Source organism: Schistocerca piceifrons, chromosome 2 (assembly GCF_021461385.2).
Source record: "Schistocerca piceifrons isolate TAMUIC-IGC-003096 chromosome 2, iqSchPice1.1, whole genome shotgun sequence".
In the NCBI taxonomy this organism is placed as follows: domain Eukaryota; kingdom Metazoa; phylum Arthropoda; class Insecta; order Orthoptera; family Acrididae; genus Schistocerca; species Schistocerca piceifrons.
In genome coordinates, this window is record NC_060139.1 from 454,594,546 (window position 1) to 454,619,418 (window position 24,873).

The window sequence follows — 24,873 nt, forward strand, 5'->3', positions numbered from 1 at the left end:
AGTGTGTCAATTGTGGAGGTGAGTATTTTGAAGGAGACTATGCACAATGTGCAAAAGGTAAGCATAGAAAAGTTTTGTGGGCAACGTTCCAGAATGTTTTGAATAGATATCGTATTTCTACATATTGAATCATAAGAGGCTTCGCAGACACCTATGGGGGAAATAGAAATGACAAAGTCATGTGGGAAGGAGACAGACATTACAGAATCAAAGTGAAGTCCTTGAAGGAGTTCTATACATTTTGGAAAAAGATAAGAATTGCATGGGGCCAAGTTGGAACTGCAAAGAAGGCAATCAGTGGCAGTGAATCCAAGGCATCGAATTGTTGCACATATCACAGCGCTCATGTGTCGTCTGACATTTCATGCTGAAGTAGAGGGTGGTCCTTATGGATTTTAATGGGAGCCAAGTTGTATGCAGTTAGAAACTAGACTGCATCATGCTGTTTCTTGTGCACCAATGTAGTTACACTACGCACCCCCAAGTGACACACTACAATTTGGAGCCCTCTAGTGGCAGAAGGTTGCAACTTCTGTCAGTGAAGTGGGAAAATCAACTGAGAAATAAGCATGACAAGTAATACCTCAACTGAAATTGAGAACAGAATGTAAAAATTCGGAGGCATTAATTTTCGGCATACCCTTGTATGTAATGTCACTGACAGTATAGTTTTGACTTCATGTGCCAAGAGTGCTGCTGTCATCTTGTAACGAGGTGGCACGTGAGCTTAAGTAAGTATGTGAATCAGTCCTGCAGGTCACCAGAGGCTGCCCACATCGTAGCTAGTGTGGGTCATTGAACAAAAGCATCCCTTTGAACACCTTTTAGCAACCCTTTGTCTTGACATTATCCTGTGACTTCCTCTGGTGATTTCAGTAGCATACTATTTTCCCCTTTACAAACATAACTCATTAACACTACACATCTAATTCTACATCTATACTTTGCAAACCACTGTGAAGCGCGTGGCAAAGGATACAGCCTATTGTACCAGTTATTTGGGTTTTTTCCCGTTCCATTCATGCATGGAAGGTGGGAAGAATGATTGATTGAATCTCTCCGTGTGTGCTGTAATTATTCTAATCATATCCTCACCATACCTATGCAGGAGATAATACGTAGGGGATATTAGTAAATTCCTGGACCCATCAGTTAAATCTAGTTCTTGAAACTATGTTAATTGGCTTTCTATGGGTACTTTACATGTATCTTCAAGAGTCAGCCAGTTCAATTCCTTCAGTATGGATCAAACAAACTTGTGAACATTTGTGCTACCCTTTTCTGTATATCTTCAGTATCCCCTGTTAGTCCTGTTTGGTACAGGTCTCACACATTTGAGCAATCTTCTTTATAGAGTGATTGCGCTTGTCCAGTATTTTATCAAGAAACTGAAGTCTTACCACCTGCTTTACCCATGAGTAAGCCTGTGTGATCATTCCTTTCCATATACCCACAAAGTCTTACGCCCAGGTATTTGAACGAGTTGGCCGATTCCAAACAGTGGCTCATTGATATTATAGTCATAAGATATGTTTTTTTTTGTTTTTTGAAGTGCACAATGTTACATTTTTGAACATTTAAAGCAAGTTGCCAATCTCTGCACCACATGGAAATCTTATCAAGATCTGACTTAATATTTACGCAGCTTCTTTCAGACAGTGCTTGGTTACAAATAACTGCATCATCTGCAGAAAGTCTGTGATTACTGTTAAGGTCATTAATGTACAACATGAACAGCACACTGGAAGTTACTTCTACATCTGATGCTGACTCTCCATCCAAGATAACATGCTGTATCCTCCATACCAAAAAGCCCTCAATCCGGTCACAAATTTCACTTGATACCTCATATAATCAAACTTTTGACAATAAGTGTAGGTGTGGCACTGAGTCAAATGCTTTTTGGAAATCAATAAATACTGCATCTACCTGACTGCCTTGATCAAAGCTTTCAGTATGTCATGTGAGAAAATTGTAAATTGATTTTCTCATCATCGATGTTTTCGGAATCCATGCGGGTTGGCATTGAGGAGGTCATTCCGTTCAAGATACTTCATTATGTTTGAACTCAGAATATGTTCTAAAATTCTGCAACAAATCGATGTCAAGGATATTGGACGGTAGTTTTGTGGATTGCCCGTACTATCCTTCTTGTAGAGAGGTGTGACCTGCATGTCTTTCTAAGAACTGGACATAGTTTTCGGTCATGGGATATACAGTAGATTACAGTTACCAGAGAGGCCACTCAGCCGCAAATTCAGCATAGAGTCTGATATGGATTCCATCTGGCTCTGAAGCTTTGTTGTTTTAACGATTGCAGCTGTTTCTCAGCACTGCAGACACTAATACTTATTTCATTCAACTTTTCAGTGGTATGAGAATGAAATTGGGACGATTCTCCTGGGTTTTCCTTTGTAAAGGTACATTTGAAATGGAGTTAAGAATGTCAACTTTTTCTTTGCTGTCCTCTATTTCAGTTTCTGTCTTGCTCATTAGAAACTGGACACTAACTTTGGTGCCACTAGCAGCCTTTACATACGACCAGAATTTCTTTGGGTTTTGTGAAGTATCATTTGACAGTATTCTGCTATGTTGGTCATTGAAGGCAATATATCATGTGAGAAAGGTGCAAGTTGCCTTCGACTGATGGTTTCGGAATCCATGCTGACTGTCCAAAAACACTCAGCTTTACCTTGCCAGATGATAGCCAGATCTTCACCTTTTTTGCGGCAGTGGTGAATCCATGTTTTGACACTCCTTGCTTGCTCCTTTGCCTCGGCATAACAGTGATACACTCAGCACTCATCCATGATTATTAGGTGACTAAAAAAGTTGCCTCAATTAGCTTGACACAGCTGCAACATTTCCACTGTTGTCATGGTTCAGCTGAATTTTTGAGCAGGTATATAGAGTCACAGAACATATTGTGCTGCGACATTTGTCATGTTCAGGATGTAGAAAACTGATCTAAAATTGACTTTCATTTTTTCCCTCTACCACTATAATTGTGATATGCTAATCTTCAAGCACCACCATTTTCACTTCTTTAGTGGTTACCGGTTCTTCACGGGTCTGCCACTTGCTTGTTTGCCATTCAGATTTGTTTGACCTTACTGGAAGTATCTTCACCACCAATTCAACGCATTATATGAAGGTATATTGTGGCTATATGCTTCCTCCAACTCAGCTATTTCCGTTGCACCATTATTCCACTTCAAATACAGAAAACAAATTAGTGCATGGTTCTACAATGGGTTGGGTATTTTGTTGTGACTCGTACAGCAGCATGCTGCTGTACTGAGGTCAGGAATTTCTGTGTGTCCAGGACTGTAGGTATGTATGTGCAAACTAACTAAGATTAATAATGTAACTTTTTCTTTTTGAACCAATAATTAAAACTCTGAGTTCCTCTCATACTAATATGTTATGCAAGTTGCTGCTGGCAGAGAATAAATCATAAACTGATCTACATGAAGAGAAATAATCTCGGAAAAGGGGAACATGAAACATGGAGTACCATATATTTCAGTACTGAGTTTGCTTTTATTCTTAATTTAATACTATTATGTTTGTTGATGATACAACCGTATTAATTAAGGGCCCAAACACAGCCACACCAGATGTGGCCCAGTGGTTGTTAAATATTCATTCAAATGGATCATGGTGAGCATCTATAGTCTTAATCTCGGAAAGATGCACATAATCCTGTTCAAACAGGTAAGAGCAAATTGTTGGTATCAGAAACAGACATTAAGAGTTGTCAAGTAAATGAAACACTGCAAAAACCCTTGGCATTCAAGTTGATGATAAGCTAAAATTGAGTCATCACTCAGATAAACAAATAAAACACTTCAGTTTGGTATATTTGCATACAGAAGTATCTCACATTCATAACCAGAAGACCAGGTCTTGCCTTCTTCCACTCCCTATTATCTTTTTGGATGTGCAGCTAAAGCAGGTAATATGAAAATTGTGTAATGTATATACCGTATTTACTCGAATCTAAGCCGCACTTTTTTCCGGTTTTTGTAATCCAAAAAACCGCCTGCGGCTTAGAATCGAGTGCAAAGCAAGCGGAAGTTCTGAAAAATGTTGGTAGGTGCCGCCACAACTAACTTCTGCCGTCGAATATATGTAGCGCTACACAGGTATGCTTTGTAGGCACAGAGATAAATACTGGCGCCAAAACCTCTGCGTCAGTAAACAAAATTAAAAAAAAAAAGGTGGAAGACGAGCTTTTTTTTCCGCCCCCAGTTTCGACCACTGCATTTTCATACATTATCCAATGAAGTAAATACAAATTCCGTATTGTTCATCTTCGAAAGTAGCAGAATTTCGATGTACTACGAAAATCCGACTGGCAAGACTGTTTCTAATAGGAACCTGATGAAATGTGAATCACATGCAGTATTCTCTTCACCATAAGAATAATACGAATATAAACATTTTGCCATGTATTCTTTCGTGTTTGCTGCTATCTCATTTAAATCCTGTCTGCCTAATAAACTACGAAACTAGAGTGAGACAACAGCAAATGCGGAAGAATATACGTATCGTGTCATGTTTATATTCATATTATTCTTATGCCTATTAGTGATACAGTCAGAAATGAAGCACGGTAACTGATTAGATTTTTAAATCTAAAATGACTTATTTATGTGCAGAATTTGATGTACTAAAGAAGCGGCCGCAAAGATTTTCAAATGGAGAAAAATTTTCGCCTAACTCTCGTTCAGAACATGTTCTATCATACGCAGTCTATTATTTGGTTCTTGTTGATCATTATCAAAGAAAGCAGCAGTGTAAGTAACAACAAGTAGCAGTCACTTGCCAGTGTTTCGCTAATGAGACAATTCCTCTCTTTTTTTTTTTAATTGTAAGCGGCGGTAGCGTGCACAAAAGCAAGCCATGCCGCGGGCGGCGACAGGCCGTAAACATGCACTATCAGAATGCGACAAACAATGCATGACGCAGTACAGTAATGCATTTTCAGCTTAGAGTGACGTAAACACCTATAACAAAGAAAACGGCACTTATCAGATGAAAGCAAAATAAGCAATCGATTCAAACCAGACGAAGCACGTGAAAAAGGAAGGGTACCCGTATAAATACGGACGGAGCATCTGACGCATAGCAATGGCTACCTGGTAAAGCTTAACTGCTAAGCTTACGACTCGAACCAAACTATTGTAGCTGTATCATCTTTCATTCGACCTAAATTGTGTCTCATATTACAATGGACCAACTTTGTTTCGATTTGAAGGTGCGGCCTAAAACTTTTCTCTCCCCTTGAATTTCGAGTCTCAAATTTCAGGTGCGGCTTAGATTCAGGAATTTTTTTTCCTTGATTTCGAGTCTCATTTTTCAGGTGCGGCTTAGATTCCAGTGCGGCTTAGATTCGAGTAAATACGGTAATAACTGTACATCTTGAAGTCCGTTCAGGGACATGGAATGCTTCTATTCATTTCCCAAGTATCTTTACTCCTTAATGCTATTAGTTTTCTCATAAGACAAGTTACTTTTAGACAAACTGTGATTGACACAACTACAGTGTATAACACAAATATAATGTTCATATATCCTTTGTTGTCTTGTCAAGGGCTCTGAGAGGAGCTCCCTATTATAACACGTTGCTTTTTCTGTGGATCATTTGCAGGTTTTGTTAAAATGATATGGAACAAATCACTTTAAGGACTACATCTAAGTGATTTGTTTGTGAATATGGCTACATGCTGGCTATTTTTAGGTTGCTAAATACAACGCGGGCTTCAATTTAATAAAAATGAACATATTAGTGTTTAATGCTACTCATGTAAATAGTAGTAAATTTGTTTAAGCTACATGTGCTAACAATTTTGGGAAAATTTAAAAAAAATGTGGCTAATACTACTTATGTAAATAATAGTACACTTTATTTTAGGTACGTGTGCTACAAGTTTTGAGAAAATTTTTGAGAAGTTTGTGGCTTTGAACTCTTCTTCTTTTTGACAGCTTTAGTAATGATTAAAACAAATCATTTTTTCTTCTAGTATTATACCTGTTGGCATCACTGTTTTTCTCAAATTGTGTTGAATTATTTATGATGAAGTTTATTAGTGAATAAACATATTGTGAAGGAGTGGTAAAAAGATGATAGTTGGTGAATGTGACATTCTGTTCTTACTGCTTCTTTTTAAGGAGTCAGTATTTTTTTTCTTTTTTTTCTTTTTTTTTTAAAGTTGTATGTGAGTGTGTAAATCTATACCATAAGACACTAATAAACAGAACTAAGCAAAATATGTTAAAGATTGTAATGCTTCCAGCTTATCTAAAGGGAATAATATTGATATGGAGATTGCTCTGTGTTTGCCATAATGTCTCCATTGTCAGGTATCACCTCTTGCCATGGGCACTAGGCCTGCATTTAAAATTAAATTGACATTTATATTGGGGGTGTGCTGGAATTATGCAAAATATTTCAACTTTATAACTCCATAAACAGTTAATTACACAAATTAATAAGAATGCCCAGTTCTCGAAGATTCCCTGAACTAGGTCGGAAGTAGAGTACTGCATTACATTGCTTAGCTGTGGCAGCTACTGACTGGGTCCTTTGTCCAGCTCTAATGTTGACTTATTGAAGAATGTCCTAAAATTTATTTCTCATTTGTATAAAAACTTTGTTTCCCCTTCCATTCTTCATGTAGAACCACACAATCACCACTGTAGTTGATTGAGTGCATGAATTCTGCTCATCATTCCCCCTATTTTACCATGAGTTTCTTTCCTCTCCTTTCTCCTCTTTTTAACAGTTTTTCACTCAGCTTCCATCACCAATGTCCCTTGCGAGAGTCTCACATTCCATGTGCTTCAAAACTAACATTCCTTCCCAATGTCTCCGGTCAGCAGCATAACAAATTCTATAAGTGTCACTTTGTTGCTCTCTGCATGTTGCACAATGCCATTTACTCATTACTGCATAAGAATACATTGAAGTGCGGTCGAGAGGAACGCAGCAGTGATTTTTTTAAAAAAAAAAAAAAAAAAAAAAGGTCACTCTGTCCGTGTGTGTTGCTGGCAGCGTAACGAAATGAGTCTGGTGGCCTGGAATTTCAGCCTGTCAGCAGGGACTAGCGACCCTTGCAAACGCTAGTGCTAGACATCCATGGAAGGTCGATTTCTTGTCTGTACATTAAAAGATGTTGATTTGTTTTCGCATAATTAGCAATAGTTGTTTGAGTGGCTCAGTAATATATTTCTCTTGGTTCAAGTTTTTATCTGTATCACGTACAAAGAATTGCATCTTTCCACTTCATTCTTTGTCTCCTGTTCTTGTGCTGCATTATGAGGCATGTCCAGAAAGTAAGTAAGTACTGTTTCGTAATATCAGCACTGTGGCACTAATGTTGCAGTTCTGCACATTCACACTTGTTTCTCAGGTTCATTTGTGTTTCCAGTGTCGCCTTTACCGCTGGACTGTGTTGAGTTTACATTTGTTAGTGATCATTCAGAATGTTAAAGACAATCCCTGAGCCCGCTGTCTATGAAGTGCGTTCAGTAATACAGTTTTTGAACTGCCAGCTGAAATTCATCATCAGCTTGTGGAGACGTATGACGAAAATGTAGAAACTGATGGAATTGTGAGAAAGTGGGTGAGACAGTTCAATGATGGATGAACCAGTGCTAATGACAAAACACGGAGTGGATGGCCTTCTGTTGTAAAAGATGGTTTGGCTGAGCAAGCGAATGAAAATTCGGGAAAACGGATGGTTCACAATAAGAATGCTTTGTGAGGAGTTCCCTGAAATTCTAAAACTGTTTTGTATGAGACTGTCACAAATCGCTTAAATTTTCACAAATTGTGTTCCCATTGGGTTCCAAAAATGCTTATGGGTGCCCCCAAACAAAGTGACTTGGCAGCGCTTTGACATTTCTTACTCGATTCAGTGATTTAGGAAACAAATTCATAAAAAGAATTATGAAGCCCAGCATATGAAGAGAGATAGCCAGCTTACCTATGGACATGCTTCATTATGCTGTGCAGAATGCAGTCCTGTACTTTCAGACTCTTCTGGACACTGATGGGCGCCATATTGAGCTCCTTTTGTAGCAGTAATGGTACCGGTATGTAATGGTATGATATACTGTAGCAGCACATGAAAAGTGTTTCAATTGAACTAATTCTGCATTATTTCTCTTCCCCCATGCCCTTGACATTAATGCTACTGAGTTTGGTCCTCATATGGTAATTAGTTTCTGTATTATAATGTGTTAAATAGGGAAAGTTTAATTATAACCACCCAGTAGTTGGAACAATACATAAAAGGTAGTATGCACATCGGCTATCAACACGGCAGTGAGATGACGTGGACACTTGGCCATATGAACCAACAGAAATTGTAGAGTGGAGTCCATAACCACTCCATCTAATCTTGAAACAAGAATTTGCAAGCAATTCAGTATATTGGTATGATGAGCTTTTCGTGATGCATGCCAGCAGTGACAGCAGGGAATGAAGAGGTAACCACTATTGCCACCACTTGGTGATGAATGCTAAGGGGGGAAAATATACCACAGCGCAGATACCGTACACAGACCACACTACAATCTGACTAATTGTTGGGGTGCTTGCATTAATAACATACAGAAGTAACAGTGTGTAATGAAAGAGTGTTACAGTGGCCTTCAAGAGTGGTATTTATTTGTAACGCTGTATATTACATTAAATTAAGACCACAGCTCAAGGTCAAACAATCAACGGTTCGCTTTATAATGACTACTGCAGCGCCACTCAGTGTCAGCTCGTGAAGACTGTCATCAGTGGTAAGTGCCTTGAAAATTTCTGAATTGTACCAGGGAGTTGAAAGCAGAACTATGGTATCAGGCCTCAAGAACACTTAGACTATAGCTAGGTATTGGCCCTTGAGACTTAGTGGAAACATCAGTGTGGCCCTTAGGCTAAAATGTTTGGAGGCCCCTGATTTAGATTCAAGTACTGAAGATTCCCATTTGCACCTGCAGCAGGTAGCAATGTTCATTGCCTAGGGTGCAGTCATGTAGCCTAAATGTTAGCTAACAGCATTACATATTTATTTATTTATTTATTTTTTACCATGAACTTTATTTGTTTGAAAGCATAATTATGGCTGTTGTGTGTTATAGGTGTTTGTAGATGGTACAGTGAATGAAGGAAAGTCATTTAGTATTCCTGCTGTGCTTATTATGTTAGCACAGTTACTTGAAGCTGCCAGGTGGAATATTTCAACTTACACACCGCAGTTGGCAGCTGTTCGACAAGAAACTATTGCCATCATTAATGTACTTTTGAATGAAAATTCCACTGACATTGAAGAGGGTAAGGTCCTTTCTGTATTCTGGTTTTAATAGGTATATTTTATTTAATCTTGCATAAAAGGGACATAAAATTGAAATTATTGATTTAAGTATTATGAAAAGACTAGATTGCTGCTCACCATATAGTGGAGATGTTGAATAACATACAGGCAGAACAAAAAGACTGCTAAACTAGTATGCTTTTGGCCAAAAGGCCTTCTTCTGAATTAGGCAACATACACACAAGCATTCACACGTAAACAACTTACACACACATGACCACTGTCCCTGGCCAGATTGTGAGCAACAGTGCGTGATGGGAGAAGCAATCTGGGGTGGACGTAAGGAGGGTTCTGGGGTGGAAAAGGAGGACAGATGGCAGGGTAGGGGTGGGAAAGTGCTGCTTGTGGGAGCATGCAGGGATCTGGTGGTGACAGGACTGAGCAGCTAAGTGCAGTCAGGAGGGTAGAGAAGTAGAGGAGGAGAAAAAAAGCTAGTCTGTGGCTGTGTTTGTGGAATAGAAGTTTGTGTAGTGCTGGAGTGGGAGCTGGGAAGGGAATATGTGGGTAAAGGAAAGGGAATAAGGAAGGTTTGTAGCCAGGGGGGTTACGGGAATGTAGGATACATTGCATAATGGATCTATGCCCTATCCATCTGCACCAGTACAGAAAAGTTTCCTTATCTCTAGCCAGAACTCAGCCTCACATACTTTTCCAGCATTGTTGCCTGGCTCATGGGATACCCCCAAATAGCTTTACCATCAAACTACCTATCTCCGGCTGCAACCTCTCCTTCCACAGTGACCTCCATCTGGACAGATTCTGCCAGATCTGGGCTGACCAATTTAGTACTGCAAGACCATGTAAAGCAGGTCTGAACCTCCTTGAAATACCTCCTCTCCATGCATCAAATTCTGCATTGCAATCCCAATTCCTGTATTCCATCTCTCACACTGAAACTCTTGCCCTCAGGGAACTAGAGCTGCATGCAAACTGCCACCTCAAAAAACCTCTCCAACCTCTTCAATTCGTACCCCCATCTTGGACTACAACTATTCACCACCTCTACAACAGCCTCCAAATCTCCCCACATCCCCTCATATCAGACAAATGCTGCCTTGCAGGCCTGCTACATTTATCACACCCTCAGAAACTCTGGCCCACACCCACACAAAATACAGAACCTAAACAGACCCGAAACACAGTCCTGAACCTTGCCTCCAATAGCCTTAGTGTCACGAAGTATCAGTCATTTCAAAAGGCCTTACATTTTCCCCATTTCAATAATGCTGGATGTGTTAAAGATCTTAATTCCTTCTCCCTGTTCCTACAGCAGAAACACATTTTTGTCATCATCCCTATCAATCAAACTCAACCCAAAACCAATGCTGAAGCCTGCCTGACTCATTTCACACCTCCACCCCAGTGTGATCCACCACCACTGCCTCTAAACCATCCCCTGTTAACATTACAGAATTCATTAACCTCAAACCTAGCTCCCGTCGTTCCCAAAATTCCTCAACATGCAAGCTAACCTTAATCCGCAGAAAGAACCACAATTCACCACCTAAAAACTGATCCTGACCTTATAATCCTACCTGCCGACAAAGGCTCTACCATTGTGCTTTTGAACCACAGGGATTCCCTGGAGGAAGGGCACTGCCAGCATCCACATACAAACTCTGCCAAGTGATGTCTTTCCAGAAACCCAGCAGGATCTCCAGTCTCTCCTCAAATCCTTAGTCCCATCCCAGAATCTCTCCCCTAAGCTTATCTCTCTCCCTCTCTCTCTCTCTCTAACTCTTAACTCCATTCATCCCTCCATAACCCCCTTTCCCCCCACCACTCCCTGCACCCCTACCTTCTACATGCTTCCTGAAGACCATCAACCCAGACAACCAAGATACCCCATTGTGGCCAGTTACTGTGCCCCCCACTGAGAGATTTCTGCTCTCGTAAACCAACACCTTCATCGTATTACCCATATCCTATCCTCCTATAAAAAAGGCACCAACCATTTCCTCCACAGTTCCTGTTCCTTCGCCACACAGCGCGATGTTTGTCACCATTGATGCCATCTCCCTTTACATAACATACATGATGCCCAGGTCCTTGCCAGTATTGAATACAGCCTTTCCCAATGCACAATGGATTCCAAATCTGCAAACTCCTTCCTGGTCATTGTGACCAACTATACTCTCACTCACTTCACTTTGAAGGCATCGCCTACAAACAAACCCACAGTACAGCAATAGGCACTTGCATGGCACCATCCTATGCCAATCTGTTCATGGACCATGTAAAGGAATCCTTCCTAACCTCCCAGAATCCCAAATGCCTCCCCTGCTTCAAATTCACTGATGACATCTTCGTGGTCTGGATCAAGAGTGAGGACACCCTATCCACATTTTTCCAGAATTTCAACACTTCCGACTTTCGCTTCACCTGGTCCTCCTCAAACCAACAACCACCTTCCTCAATGTTGACCTCCACCTCAAAGATGGCTACAGGAGTACTTCCATCCATATTAAGCCTGCCAACTGCCTGAGATATCTCCACTTTGACAGCTACCACTCATTCAATATCAAGAAGTCCCTTCCATAAAGCTTAGCTACCCATGGCCATCACATCTGTAGAGATGAGCAGTCCATCTCCAAATATACCAAACATCTCACGAAGGCTTTCACAGACTGAAATTAACCCCCTAACCTTCCAGAAACAGATTTCCAATGCCTTCTCTCTCCAGCCACTCACGACCCAACAGAGTCCCATCATACGGGTACAAAGGAGCAGTCCACTTATGACTTTACACCACCCAGGACTGCGGCAACTGGATCACATTCTGTACCAGGGCTTAGACTACCTCTCACTGTGCCCTGGAATGAGGAATTTCTGTGCTGCATTGTGTGTGGGTATGATAACCAATAAGTTGTCTGCTACATGAATGGCTACCGAGAAATTGTGGCCAGGAGACAGCTGGACCACCCACTTGCTAATCATGCTGCCCAATGAAATGTTCTTCACTTCAGTGACTGCTTCACGCTTCTGTCATCTGGATTCTTCCTACCAGCACTGGCTTTTCTGAATTGTTCAGGTGAGAAGTTGTGACCGCTCAATGTCATTCAATACGATCACGACGACACCCCTCGATTGACGTTAGCACTCGTGGTGTCACTCGCCTTCATACATGGCAGTGGATGTTTGAAAATACGTGACGCTAGCTCAATGGTCGTCAATTAATTTAAATGTTGTTCGTGGCTGACTCTTAATTCAATTACTGCCATGGGAGTGAGGAGAAAGAACACATCCTGGCGATACCAGCATTATGTGTATTTAGATGTTCGCTTACTCTGAATGGTTTGCAATGTTCCAGCGATTCTATTCGAACTCTAGGCTGATGTACCGCCAAGGACCATTTTCGCAGATAAACGTGTAAGTACGTAATGGATGTTCAGCTTCTCAATATAGTTCGTCGCACTCACACATTATACATCCGCTGTAAGAACAATTTCATGCATTTACATTTTTGGTGTCCCACAATATTGGTTGGCTAAATATTGTGACAATACGTTGTATACAACTTCCACAGATATTGTTTATCATGTAGTCAAGACTACGTAATGAAGCCGAAATCGTGGATAAAATTGAAATGTAATTTGTTTATTAACACTTTTCTTTTCACTAACTAAATATGAAATATGAATCGGGATTGGAGGTGATGATCCTATCCTTCTTTTCAGTATTAGAACAATCGATATCATGTTCTGAATAATGCGTGTCGTATAATGTCCAAATATCGACACAACCCAGGCTCTCAGTTCGGCACTTAAATGTCTATTCTTCCCTCTCGAAATGTTCGATGTGATTGTCTTTCACACGCAGGGTTCAATTTAACGGTGTATGCACTGTTTTTAGTATTTTAGGTCCCTGTTAATTAATATCTGGTAGTTAATAAGCGAACTATTTTTATGCTGGCATGTTGTTTGTATCAGTTACCCCCGCAACCATCCAAGGATAAGATTCTCTTAATGTTCCGTGCACATGCGTTTCACAATTTTATAAAATGCAGAATTACGTAAACTATAGCTTTCCGTTGCTTACAACTTTCGTGGATTCCACAACCATAATAGTTTCCCAAGAGTATTTTTCCCAGCTAACACAAAGTTTGAATTATGTTGTCGGAATCATTTTCACTTCACCTGACAATAAATGTCTCTGATCACTTTGTCACACGTAATGTATTTTAAACGTGCTTGAAGAGTCTTTAAATAATCTCCTTAACAAATTTCTCAGTCGCGTACCACTTTTTCATCGACTAGCCCGATCGCGATAACTGAAGGTAGAGAGCTCAATAATGTGTTACATGTTCTTTTATATGTATTAAACGCGCCCCTATATCTTTCTGTCCTGCTTGGTCTGTGCTAATTTGCTTTTTATTACTTTTCATTATATTGCGTCTTAGTAATACTGTGCAGTTATTAAAGTTTCGTATTACTTTCCCCTATTTAATTCTTCCAAAATGAAGTCTATTTATCCCCGATTTTAATTAATATGATGTTAATTGACACACCTGCCCGCAAAGTACCATTATAAAGTCTCATTGCAATACAGTCTAATGCCACCGGCCACCGATGCCCCCGCAGTCTCTTTCCCCTCCTCTATTTCTCTCCTTTCTCACTCCACTCCTGCCCCCCCCCCCCCCCCCCCCTCCGGTCTAGCTCCCAACATGTTTTCACAAGCAACACTTTACCATCCCCACCAACCCCCAACCCTGGTATCCCTCCCCCACCCCACCTCAGGCTCCTCCTTACCTCCACCATGCAGATTGCTTCTCCCAACATGTACAGTTGCTTGCAGTCTTTCCTCAGTGACCAGAAACAATATTCATGTGTGTGTGAGTTGTGCTTATGTGAATGTGTGTGTGTTGTGTAATTTAGAAGGAGGTCTTATGGCCAACAGCTCACATGTTTAGCAGTCTGTATGTTGTGCCTGTCTGCAACTCAGAATCTTCTCTACAGTAGCAATCTATCCTTTTCATAGTACTGTTGTTATTCTGTCCTGGATTTTCCATTGTTTAAATTATTGATTCCAGTAGGCCAAATTGAAAATGTCAGTATTGAATTTAGACTACTGTGTAAGCTGGCTTTTATAATTCCTGCCATTATTAAAATTTTGAATAGAAATAAAATTTTGAGTTGACTGATTGATGATTATCCTGATACGATATTTGATAGACAATTGACGATTTAAGGGGGGTAGAACATCAAACGGGCTGGCTTGCAGCAGGAGAGGCCCCACAGAACATTTTAATTTCCACTGTCAACACTTTTACAAAGAAATTCATAAAACTTTGTCAGCATGACCAGGATTCACATTCATAGCAGTGGAAGGTCAAAAACATAACAATTTTTTATTTTTATTTTTTTTTTAAACTTGTGAAATTTCATAATTTTTTCTCTTACTGTTGGTTGCATTTGTTGCTATAGCTCCATTTTTCTTCATAAGTAAGAGAGATTCTTCGATGAATTTTGCATACCATACAAACCATACTTACAGGTGTATGAAACTCTAGAATTTTATTTAATTTTTGAAATAATGACTGAGCTGTTACATTTTAAACTTCATGTTTAGAAAAACCTCAAATTTTATAGTTAATTATCCCAATTTTTACCACAGTTTTTAATAGATTTGGAAAATTCTTGAGTTTTGTACACTTGTATGTATGGTTTGTATGCTGTGCAAAATTCATCGAAGAATCTCTCTTACTTATGATGAAAAGTGTACCTATAGCAACAAATCCAGCCAAACAGTAAGTGAAAAAATGATGATACTTCACATGTAGGAGTGTGAATCCCTGAATCTTTCGTGGTCACGCTGACAAAGTTTTATTAATTTATTTGTAAAAGTATAGACAGTGGAAATTAAAATGTCCTGTGGCGCCTCCCTTTCTCCAAATCGGCCCGTTTGACATCCTACCCCCCTTAAAGGAGAGCTCTTTCCTTGATGCCTGTCTTATTATTCAACAGTGGAGAAGTAGTTATAGGAGGATTGTTCAGTTTTGAGTAATGGAATGGTTAGCTTTAATGATGTGTTAACTATTTGAATCTCATTGTACTTCAGTTATGTTCTGGCAAAAAACTGTAGTGTGAATGACAGGTTAGTATCTTATTATATCATTTATAATGTTCAGTATGTCGTCACAGTAATAATTCACTTGCAGTATGTAAGAGGAGTGTATGTTGCAATCACTAGTAGATCAGATATTTGTATGACTGCAAACCAGCTGTCCACCAGGGTTAATGGTCACCGTCAAACTATGGCCAAGAGCGAAGGAGACCACCTTATGGCACAATATGCAGCTGAACATAACATGATTGATTTCAATGGCTGCTTCACTACCAGAGCCATCTGGATCCTCCCCTGCACCATCAGCTCTTCCGAACTGCGCAGATGGGAGTTATCCTTACAACACATTCTCCACTCCTGAAATTATTCCGGTCTCAACCTTCAGTAACATACTGTCCCCACACCCTTCACCCAACAGTTTCCACCCTTCTTTCATGTCACCTCCTCCCTATTGTCAACTCCCACCCTCTTTGTGTGCCACTTTCTGCCAGTGCACCCACTCATCTTTCCTTGCTCCATTTCTTTTCTGCTACCTGCTTCCCTCTCCCTCTCCCGCTCACTGTCCCACAATCTCCCAACACTGCACCTGTTGGCAGCCTAGTCTCTACACACGCTGTCAGCCATGCTCTTCTCTCCCCCCATTGGTACACTACTCTCCCCATTCCCCACCCCCTCCAAGTTGCTGCCTCCATTCCATGTGACAGTTGCATTCTGGCCCAAGCTGCTGGAAATGGTGGTCATGTGTGTGTGAGAGGTGTGCTTGGTTGTATAAATGAATGTGTGTATGTTTCACTTTCTTTTTCTGATGCAGCTGTGGCCAAAAGCTAACATTTACGTGTCTGTCTACAACTTAATGTGTCATCTTTATGGTAAGTACAATCTACCCTTTACTTTCATGGTTGATATTCCAGACTGGAATTTCCATTGTTTGATTTTGACTGAAAGGTTACTTTTTTATTGACAAGTTGGATGAGATATTTTCACCATTGCATAAATGCCAGGTGAATATTTTCATTGATTGTAACATATATTGCACTGATGTTCCAGAAATTTTAAAAAGCTGGCTTTCTCCAAAGCTTAAATCAATATTAAGACCAATAAATATCCCATATTTTAAGAAGTTGTTGGTGGAAGATGAATTTGTGGCTTGTGATAGAGACCTGAGTTCAGCTGTTGTGGCAGCAATGCATGGAAATATGGAACATAGTTCATTAGCGGACATAATCAAAAAAAGCCCACAAAAAGATATGTTACTCAAGGCGGCAGTGCTACAGGTAATGAATAAATCAATATACATATTCCAGTTACTCTTTACCTGTAATTTTAGAACTTTTGCTTTTCTCAAAAATATTTTGGAGAAAAGGGGAAAGGTTTGCTGTAAAATTTGTCAGAATGTATGTTTTCTGTACACAAACAAATATATGTTATAAATTCACTACTTTTCATTGATTCATTCGTTATTTGAACCCCACTGTCAAGGAGTACCTTCCGGAATATGTAAAAAGTTGAGGAATACGTCTACAAACCGAAACATCTATTAGCACCTATGTTAATTATTAGACTGTCATTAAATTGTTGTAAGGTATTTGTGCATAGTCAGGCTACATTTAACAAACCAAAATTAAACAGTGTGCCCCCACTTTGAATAAAATTACTGCTTCCTCACTTACATAGAATAGCTGCTGTTTGTCTGCTCTTGCTAGCTCAGTTTATTATTGATCACTTCAGTGTCTATCATAGAAAATCAGTTATGTATGTACCATAAGGCTATAGATCAGTTTGCAATGAACTTTGCTAAATGTTAGGCAGCTAACAGGAATCTGCAAACCTTGAATCTATATAATGTGATCATTTGTAAAATGAGTAGCTAATAATATAATTTTTTACTCTTATTCAAAATTTATAGAGTTTCTCAATTTGTTGCTCTGTGTCAATGGAAACTTGCTGAAGACATTTGCACCAGAATACATCCTGCTCTGAATTGTAGGTAAGGAGGCTAAGTCTATATGAATATTATTTTTCTGTCCTGTATTGTGGTTGTGTAAATCTCAGTTCAGCTGTAATTCATTTTTACACTGAGGTGGCAAAAGTCATGGAATAGCGGTATGCACATATACAGATGATGGTAGGATTATGTATATAAGGTATAAGAGGGGCAGTGCATTGGTGTAGCTGTAATTTGTACTCAAATGATTCATGTGAAAGGTTTCGGATGTGATTATCACCACATGATGAGAATTAACAGGCTTTGAATGCGGAATGGTGGTAGGAGCTAGACGTATGGGACATTCCATTTTGGAAATCATTAGAGAATTCAGTATTCAGATTCACAGTGTCAAGAGTGTGCTGAGAATACCCAATTTCAGGCATTACTTCTCGCCACGGACAACACAGTTGCCGATAGCCTTCATTTAATGATGGAGAGCAGCAGCGTTTGCCTCAAGCTGTCGCTAACAGACTAGCAACACTGTGTAAAATAACCACAGAAATCAATGTGGGATGTACAATGAACATATCCATTAGGACATCATGGCGAAATTTGGCTTTAATGGGCAATGGCAGCAGATGATTGATGTGAGAACCTTTGCTAACTGCACAACATCGCCTGCAGTGCCTCTTCTGGGATCGTGACCTTATCAATTGGACCCTAGATGACTGTAAAACTGTGGCCTTGTCAGACTAGTCCCAATTTCAGTTGGTAAGAGCTGATGGTAGGGTTAGTGTGAGGTGCAGACCCCAGGAAGCCATGGATCCAACTTGTGAATGAGGCACTGCACAAGCTGGTGATGGCTCCATAATGGTGTGGGCAGTGTTCACATGGAATGGACAGAGCCCTCTGGTCCAACTGAACTGATTATTTACTGAAAACGGTTATGTTTGGCTGCTTGGAGAATATTTGCAGCCTTTCATTACATCACCTGCATGTGTGTGGATATGTGTGGGCTTAGATTCAAGGGGAGAAAGGAGTGAAATCATAAGCCTTATGGAACTAAAAAAATAAAATAAAAAATGAAAAAAATATAGCTTTACCATGAAATAAAAACAAAACAATAGTCAGTCTGTTCGAAAGTGCACATCTGTGAACTCAACATCTGCTGCTGGGTAACACTGAGTAATGTATTCCTTTAGTTTCTTTACTGCAAAAATTGTAACATGTTTGGATCCTACTTGACATGCTGTCTAGTTGGTGGTCAATACATGTTCAATGTGTTTCACTCCTCAACAATGGCCCTCTTGAACTCTGCTACTGTTTGAGGAGGTTCCCTGCAAGTTTGAACTAGTGTAGAGCATAGTGAATTGGGCTTACATCAGCATATGCCACAGGCCACTTCATTCCGTCAATTCCAGCATGTGGAGGAAAGCGTTCACGAAGTAAGTGCAGGGTGTTTGTGTATAGTCATCTTGAAAGATGGACAAATCACCAAAATATTGACTGTAGAACTGGAAAATAGGCTGGAGATTTCTGTCTTGACACTTCACAGCCTCGAAATTACCCTCAGCAGTGTTGAGAAGTGTCTGATATGTGTAAGTATGGTAAAAAAAAGAAGAAAAAATGTTTTGACGTAGTCTCTTTTGGTGGGCGCAACTATCACTTCCTCACTTGATGCAAATTTCTTCCCAGCAAGCCAAAGTTTCAAGTTAGGAACAGAAGAAAATCATTTGAGGATAAGTCTGGTGAACAGGATGGGTGGGGACACGTTCGCCATTGCTCTCACTGATGTGTGGCATGATGCATTATTTTGGTGAAAGAGCACTTTTTTGTATGCCAACCTTGGTCTTTTGTCAGTCAGTGCAAGTTTCACATGATCCAACATTGAAGCCAAATAGAATCCAGTTATGTTCCTGCCTTTCTCCACATGAGGATTATTCCTTTGGAGTCCCAAAAAACAGTGGCCATCAGCTTACCAACTGACAAAATGGTCTTTGCCTTCTTTGGTGGCATTTCACCAGCCTTTGTTCATTATTTTGACACTTGTGTGAAATAATGGTTCCAGGTTTCATTAATAGTCACAAACAGGCGCAACAAGTCTTGCGGATTGCGATTAAATATTGCCAGACATTGTGCTGAAATGTTGTGCCAGGTATGCTTTCGGTCAGCTATGAGCAATCATGGCACCCACCTTGCACACAGATTCTTCATAGCCAATTCTTTGTGCAGGATATTATGCACTTGCATAGCTGAGATGCCTAGCGTTCTAGCAATTTCACAAATTTTTATTCAGCAATCTTGCATTACCATAGCATGGATTTTATCAGTGCTGCCCTTTGTGGTGACCTCAAGCTGGACAGTCAGACTCTGCTTTGTCTTCGGTGTTTCAAAGTCAATCTTTAATCCAAAAGAAAAAGGTTTCAGTGAAGGAGCAGAGTCCACATGAACTTAATCCAGTTCTGTTTTGATTTGTGTGGCATTCCAACCCTTCAAATGAAAATGTTTAATAATGGCATGAAACTTGTTTTTTTTCTTCATTTTCAGTTGCAGTCAACACACTGACAGTCAGATGGCTGTCGACAATGAACTGTATGGTACATAATGTTGAAATTTTATACAATCTTTGGAATAATCAAGCTTCCCAATTATGATGGTGCAACAAAAATGTTCATTCTTTCATGGAAATTTACCAGACTTATCAAACTACCCTGATATTGTACTGATCCAAACATGATTGATACACCTGCCTGCTGAACCTGTGGGGCTGTACACCTGAGATCGGCATTGGAACCTGGTCATATGAGTGCTCTTCTAAAAGGCAGATTGTGAATGCTTTATCTCTCCTGACAGGAGCTGTTTAATGTTCAAATGACATTGCTATGCTGTACGCCATTTCCTCAAGAAATTAGTTTGGCTTGGCGACCCTTCTTTCCATGCAAAGACTCTTTGAGGCATGCTCATGGGCTGAACAGTGTACACAATGCACATTGTCCCACTCACTATGGGGGGCACAGTATGATCTACTACACTGCACTGAGAATGTAGGTTTACTTTTACTTCCTTTACACAATTGGTTATGCACAGCAGTTTTCTGCCAACAAAAAAGTACTACCTTAAAGCTTGCAGTTATTTTTTACAAAGAAAAACTACCAGCTCTACTATTCTCTGTAATGGTGCAAAGTTGATTAAACTCTCAAACTGCCTGTTCTTTAATTGATTGATGCAATGTACACGCAGTGAGTGAACAGCGTGGGGTAATACTATATATCCTGTAACTTCCATACCATCTAGATCAAAGATGATTATTACAGTTAAATCTGACCTTTTATAAAATGGCTATTAGCAATATTGATTGTAATTTAAGATTAGTGAGTGTAATAATAAAACTGAGAAAACAAGTTGCCATGTAAATTTATTAAAAGTAGAACATTGTATATGATGCCAAAATAATCAGTGTGGTAATACACATCTGTAAATGTATGTATGTACTTATTATTGTAATATTTGAATGATTTACCATATTGCACTTCAAAGAAAACACAACTGTTGGACTATAGAGGAGTTGCCATTAGCAGATAAATATTAGCAGACAGCTCATGTTGGCCCCTCTGTTTTACACGTCTTTGGTCAAAGAATTTGAGGCAACAGAAAAAAAATTTGTCTGCCAGGATGTGATGAGATTCATAGAAAGTGCTCACAATACTCAGAACTTTTCTGAAATTCCACTGTGCTGAACACTACTGTTTTCAGCGAATTATGAAGTAGAATATGTGTTAGTGAATTGCAGGTTTCGAATTTGCTTTCTGTGCAGCATAAGGGCCCTACTTTCTAGGGGCATACCAAAATTTTTGAGGAGAGCTTTTGACACCCATAATTTTGTGGAAATCTACTGTGTGGGCATGTGGGCCTGACTCAGTTGGAATACAAGTAAAGTACTGACATTTCGACATTGTATGAAACTTGAATTTCAGGTAGTTATGTACTGGTGTTTGTTACTCTGTGATGTAGCCAGATGGAACTTCGAATTTTAGTTACACAATGCAATTGTAGCATTAAATGAACTTCGTTCGTCCAATATTTGGTTTATTCATAAGGATCTTATTTAACGGATAAATCATAATTTATTACAAGATGTTAACTTCATGGAGTTGGCAATCATTAAATAAGTCACATCCCAAACATTTATTTATTTATTTATTTCACTATAACTGAGCTTTGTTTATTTTATAGTGTCATGTGCTGCTTAGTCATGACAGTTCAGTTTGCTAGTTGAACTGATGAGAAGGGTATGACAAGTGAAAATAGCCACAATTACTTACATAGTGCTGCCAGACACTGCGGTAGACATTGATTTTTCCATAGGTAGTAGGTAAACTTAACATCCCTCTGCTTCCTGTTATAAATACACAACTGTATGAATGCTAGAGAGTTATCATTTATTCTGTAACATTCTAAACTGTGCAGTGACAATATGTGACCACCTGTCAAAAGACGGAATAACCACCCTTTCACAGTGCGGACCACAGCAAGACATGCAGAAAAAGAGCCAGTGCAGTTCTGGAAGGTACCAACAGAGATGTGGAGCACGATGACTCTAGTGCCATGGCCAGCTATGCTAGGTTTTTCGGTTGAGGAACTGTGGTGCAAATAGCCCAATCGAGATGGTCCCATTGATTCTTGATTGGGTTTAAATCCAGGGAGTTTGGTGGCCAAGGGAGTATAGTAAACTCATCTTGCTGCTCCTCGGCACACACACATTGTATTGTCCTGCTGATAGATGCCACCATGCAGAGGGAAAACAAACTACATGTAGGGGTGGATGTGGTCCCTAAGGATAAATGCATACATGTATTGATCCATTGTGTCATCTAGAATTCCAAGATCACCCTGGGAATGCTATGGAAACATTCTCCAGACCATAATGTCCTCTTCTCCTGCCAGAACCCTTCTGACGATTGTAGCAGGATGTTTGCTTTCAGTCTGATGGAGCATAAAAGGTGACTCCTCTGAAAAGGCCACCTGTCACCACTCAGTGGACATTCAGTTGCAGTACTATTGTGGAAATTCCAGACTTTGTTGCTGATGAACAGTGCTCAGCATTGGTTAATGAACCAGGTGCCTGCTGCAGAGGTCCATACACAGTGACGTTCTCTGAACTGTCATTGAGGAGACACAGGTGATAGCTCCTTGGTTCATCTGGGCAGTCAGTTACTCAACAGTTGCACATCTATTTGCCCACACACATCTCCGCTGCTTGATACTCACCCCTGTGATCTATGGTCCAAGGTCCACCACAATTGCCTCGGCACTGGGGTTTGGATAGAGTCATTTTGCATACATTATATACTTTAACCAGTGTAGCACATAAACAGTTTATGAACTTAGCTGTTTTGGTAATGTTTCTAGCCTTGGCCCAACATTTTTTTTCTCTCTTAGATTGTTTACAGTCAGGGTTGGTTCAATACATGATACATGCAAGAAAATGGAGTCCTACAAGGATCAGTTTTAAGTATAATAAATGGCGTAATAGACTCAGTGGGGCACAAGTGCACCAACAGAATATTGTAGCTCCATATCATTGTGTACAGCAGAACGCAAACTACAGACAGCTATACAGCAGGCATTAAAAAGGGCACAAAACCATGGATACTGTTTCTCTCCTACCAATCTGCATCTTCAGCTATACCCTGCAAACCGATGTGAAGTGCATCATGTGCTTTTGTAGAATATAGTCTGCCCATCCTTATCCAGAACTATACCTCAAAACCCAACAACTGGAAGTAGTAGACCAGTACCATGTTTTAAGACTTTTTGATAATAAATGTACATGATTACCACCTATATGCCAACTCAGGACCTCCTTCAGAAAGATACTCAGTACTTTCCATTTCCGATGGCTGTTCAAACCCGTATCCAGCCAACCTGATTTACGTTTTCCTTGATTTCCCTAAATTGCTTCAGATAAATGCCAGGATGGTTCCTTTGAAAGGGCACAGCCAACTTCCTTCCCTAATCCGATGGGACTGAAGATCTCGCTGTGTGGTCCTCTGTACCAACCAGTCTCCATTTCCACACTAACAGTTCTTAGGGTGTGGATTGAAAAGTTTCATTAACATTTTATAAAGCACTTATTTTATCCCATTTGTGGAAGCATTTTTTGTGAATCAGAAGCACTGTCCATCCTAGAAATGTTAGACCCTATCCACCACAATGGGTCCATTTGACAACTGGAGCTTTTTGAATGAGCCCACTTGATAGCATTCTTGCAGACGCAGGAGTACAACCACTGAAAATACAGTGCCAACAAAATTTATTTAACTATACAATCGCAATTAATCAAATGCCAAACAACCCCCCAGGATCCTTTTTTTCTTACAACCCAACAATCCAGTTACTCATGAAGTGCCTTAGAGCAGGACAACCAATTCCAAAGTGAACTTCAGCTGCCTCAGATTACCCATATGCAACATTCTCAATCGCAAACACCTCCAAAGTATGTTCCCTAACCAGTAGTAAGGATGCACATAAGGTGTGACACAAAAGAGGATACAACTCCCAATTTTTATAACTGTGCACTTCATTCAGTCATCCATCAGTATCCACATTTTAATCTCCTTTACACATATGGCTCCAAAGATAACAGAAAAGTCTGCTATGCATATGTACATAACCTGAATCAGGAACAACATTCTTTACCAAAAAATCCAATATTTATACTGCAGAGTTAATAGCCATACATCAAGCACTACAAAACATAATGTTTTTCCCATGACAGAATTTCATTTTAGTGACTCCTTGAGTGTGTTGCAAACAGTAGACAATTGCTGTATGCGAATTTAGACTTTCTCTGCAAATCTCAATGAAATCGTCTCTTGGTTATCAGTTGAGTCAAGGCATCATTCTGCGGCAATGTTTCAACACATTTCCTACTTGTCATCTGCATGTGAAGTATCGGGTTCGTGTCCTGTCCGGTTCTTTATAGCCTCTGGACCTCATGCTCCTCTGCCTCATCTGCATCGGCAGCACCAATCATGTGCCTCCAGAAGGGGTGTTGTGGCACGTGGTGGTGGGGGAGTCATGGCCAGTGGCGGTGGGGCCTCCCTGCACTGGCAGTTGCTGGTGTCGCATACCCATTCTGTCTGCTTTCTTTGCAGGTTTTGCATTGGAGTGTTCTTGTCATATTTTTATTATCACTGCATCCCATGCTGTGCTGAGTTGGTTACCGCTCTCTCAGTTGACAAGGTTATCATGGAGATATGAGTTCATGATAACCTTGTCAACCGGTCAACCAAGATAGTTGTATCTGACTTAGCACCACATGGGATGCAGCGATAACAAAAACACCACAAGAACACTCCAATGCCAATCTGGCCTGGACAGAATGGACAGGCCTCAATAGGATGCGATACTTGCACACATCAGCACAGAGTGAGTAACCACCACCACCACCACCACCACCACCAGTCATGACTTCTCCCCCACCACACATGATGACACCCCTTCCGG

General features: G+C 40.1%; 1 protein-coding gene across 1 annotated transcript in view; it reads left to right on the plus strand.

Annotated features, from left to right (window-relative positions):
* LOC124776461 overlaps window positions 1-24,873 on the plus strand; it is a 93,761-nt gene that overhangs the window by 62,362 nt on the left and 6,526 nt on the right. The window contains exons 5-6 of the mRNA XM_047251470.1: window positions 9,142-9,334; window positions 16,485-16,711. Of these exons, the coding sequence (XP_047107426.1) occupies window positions 9,142-9,334; window positions 16,485-16,711 (420 nt within the window). The remainder of the gene's footprint in view (window positions 1-9,141; window positions 9,335-16,484; window positions 16,712-24,873) is intronic.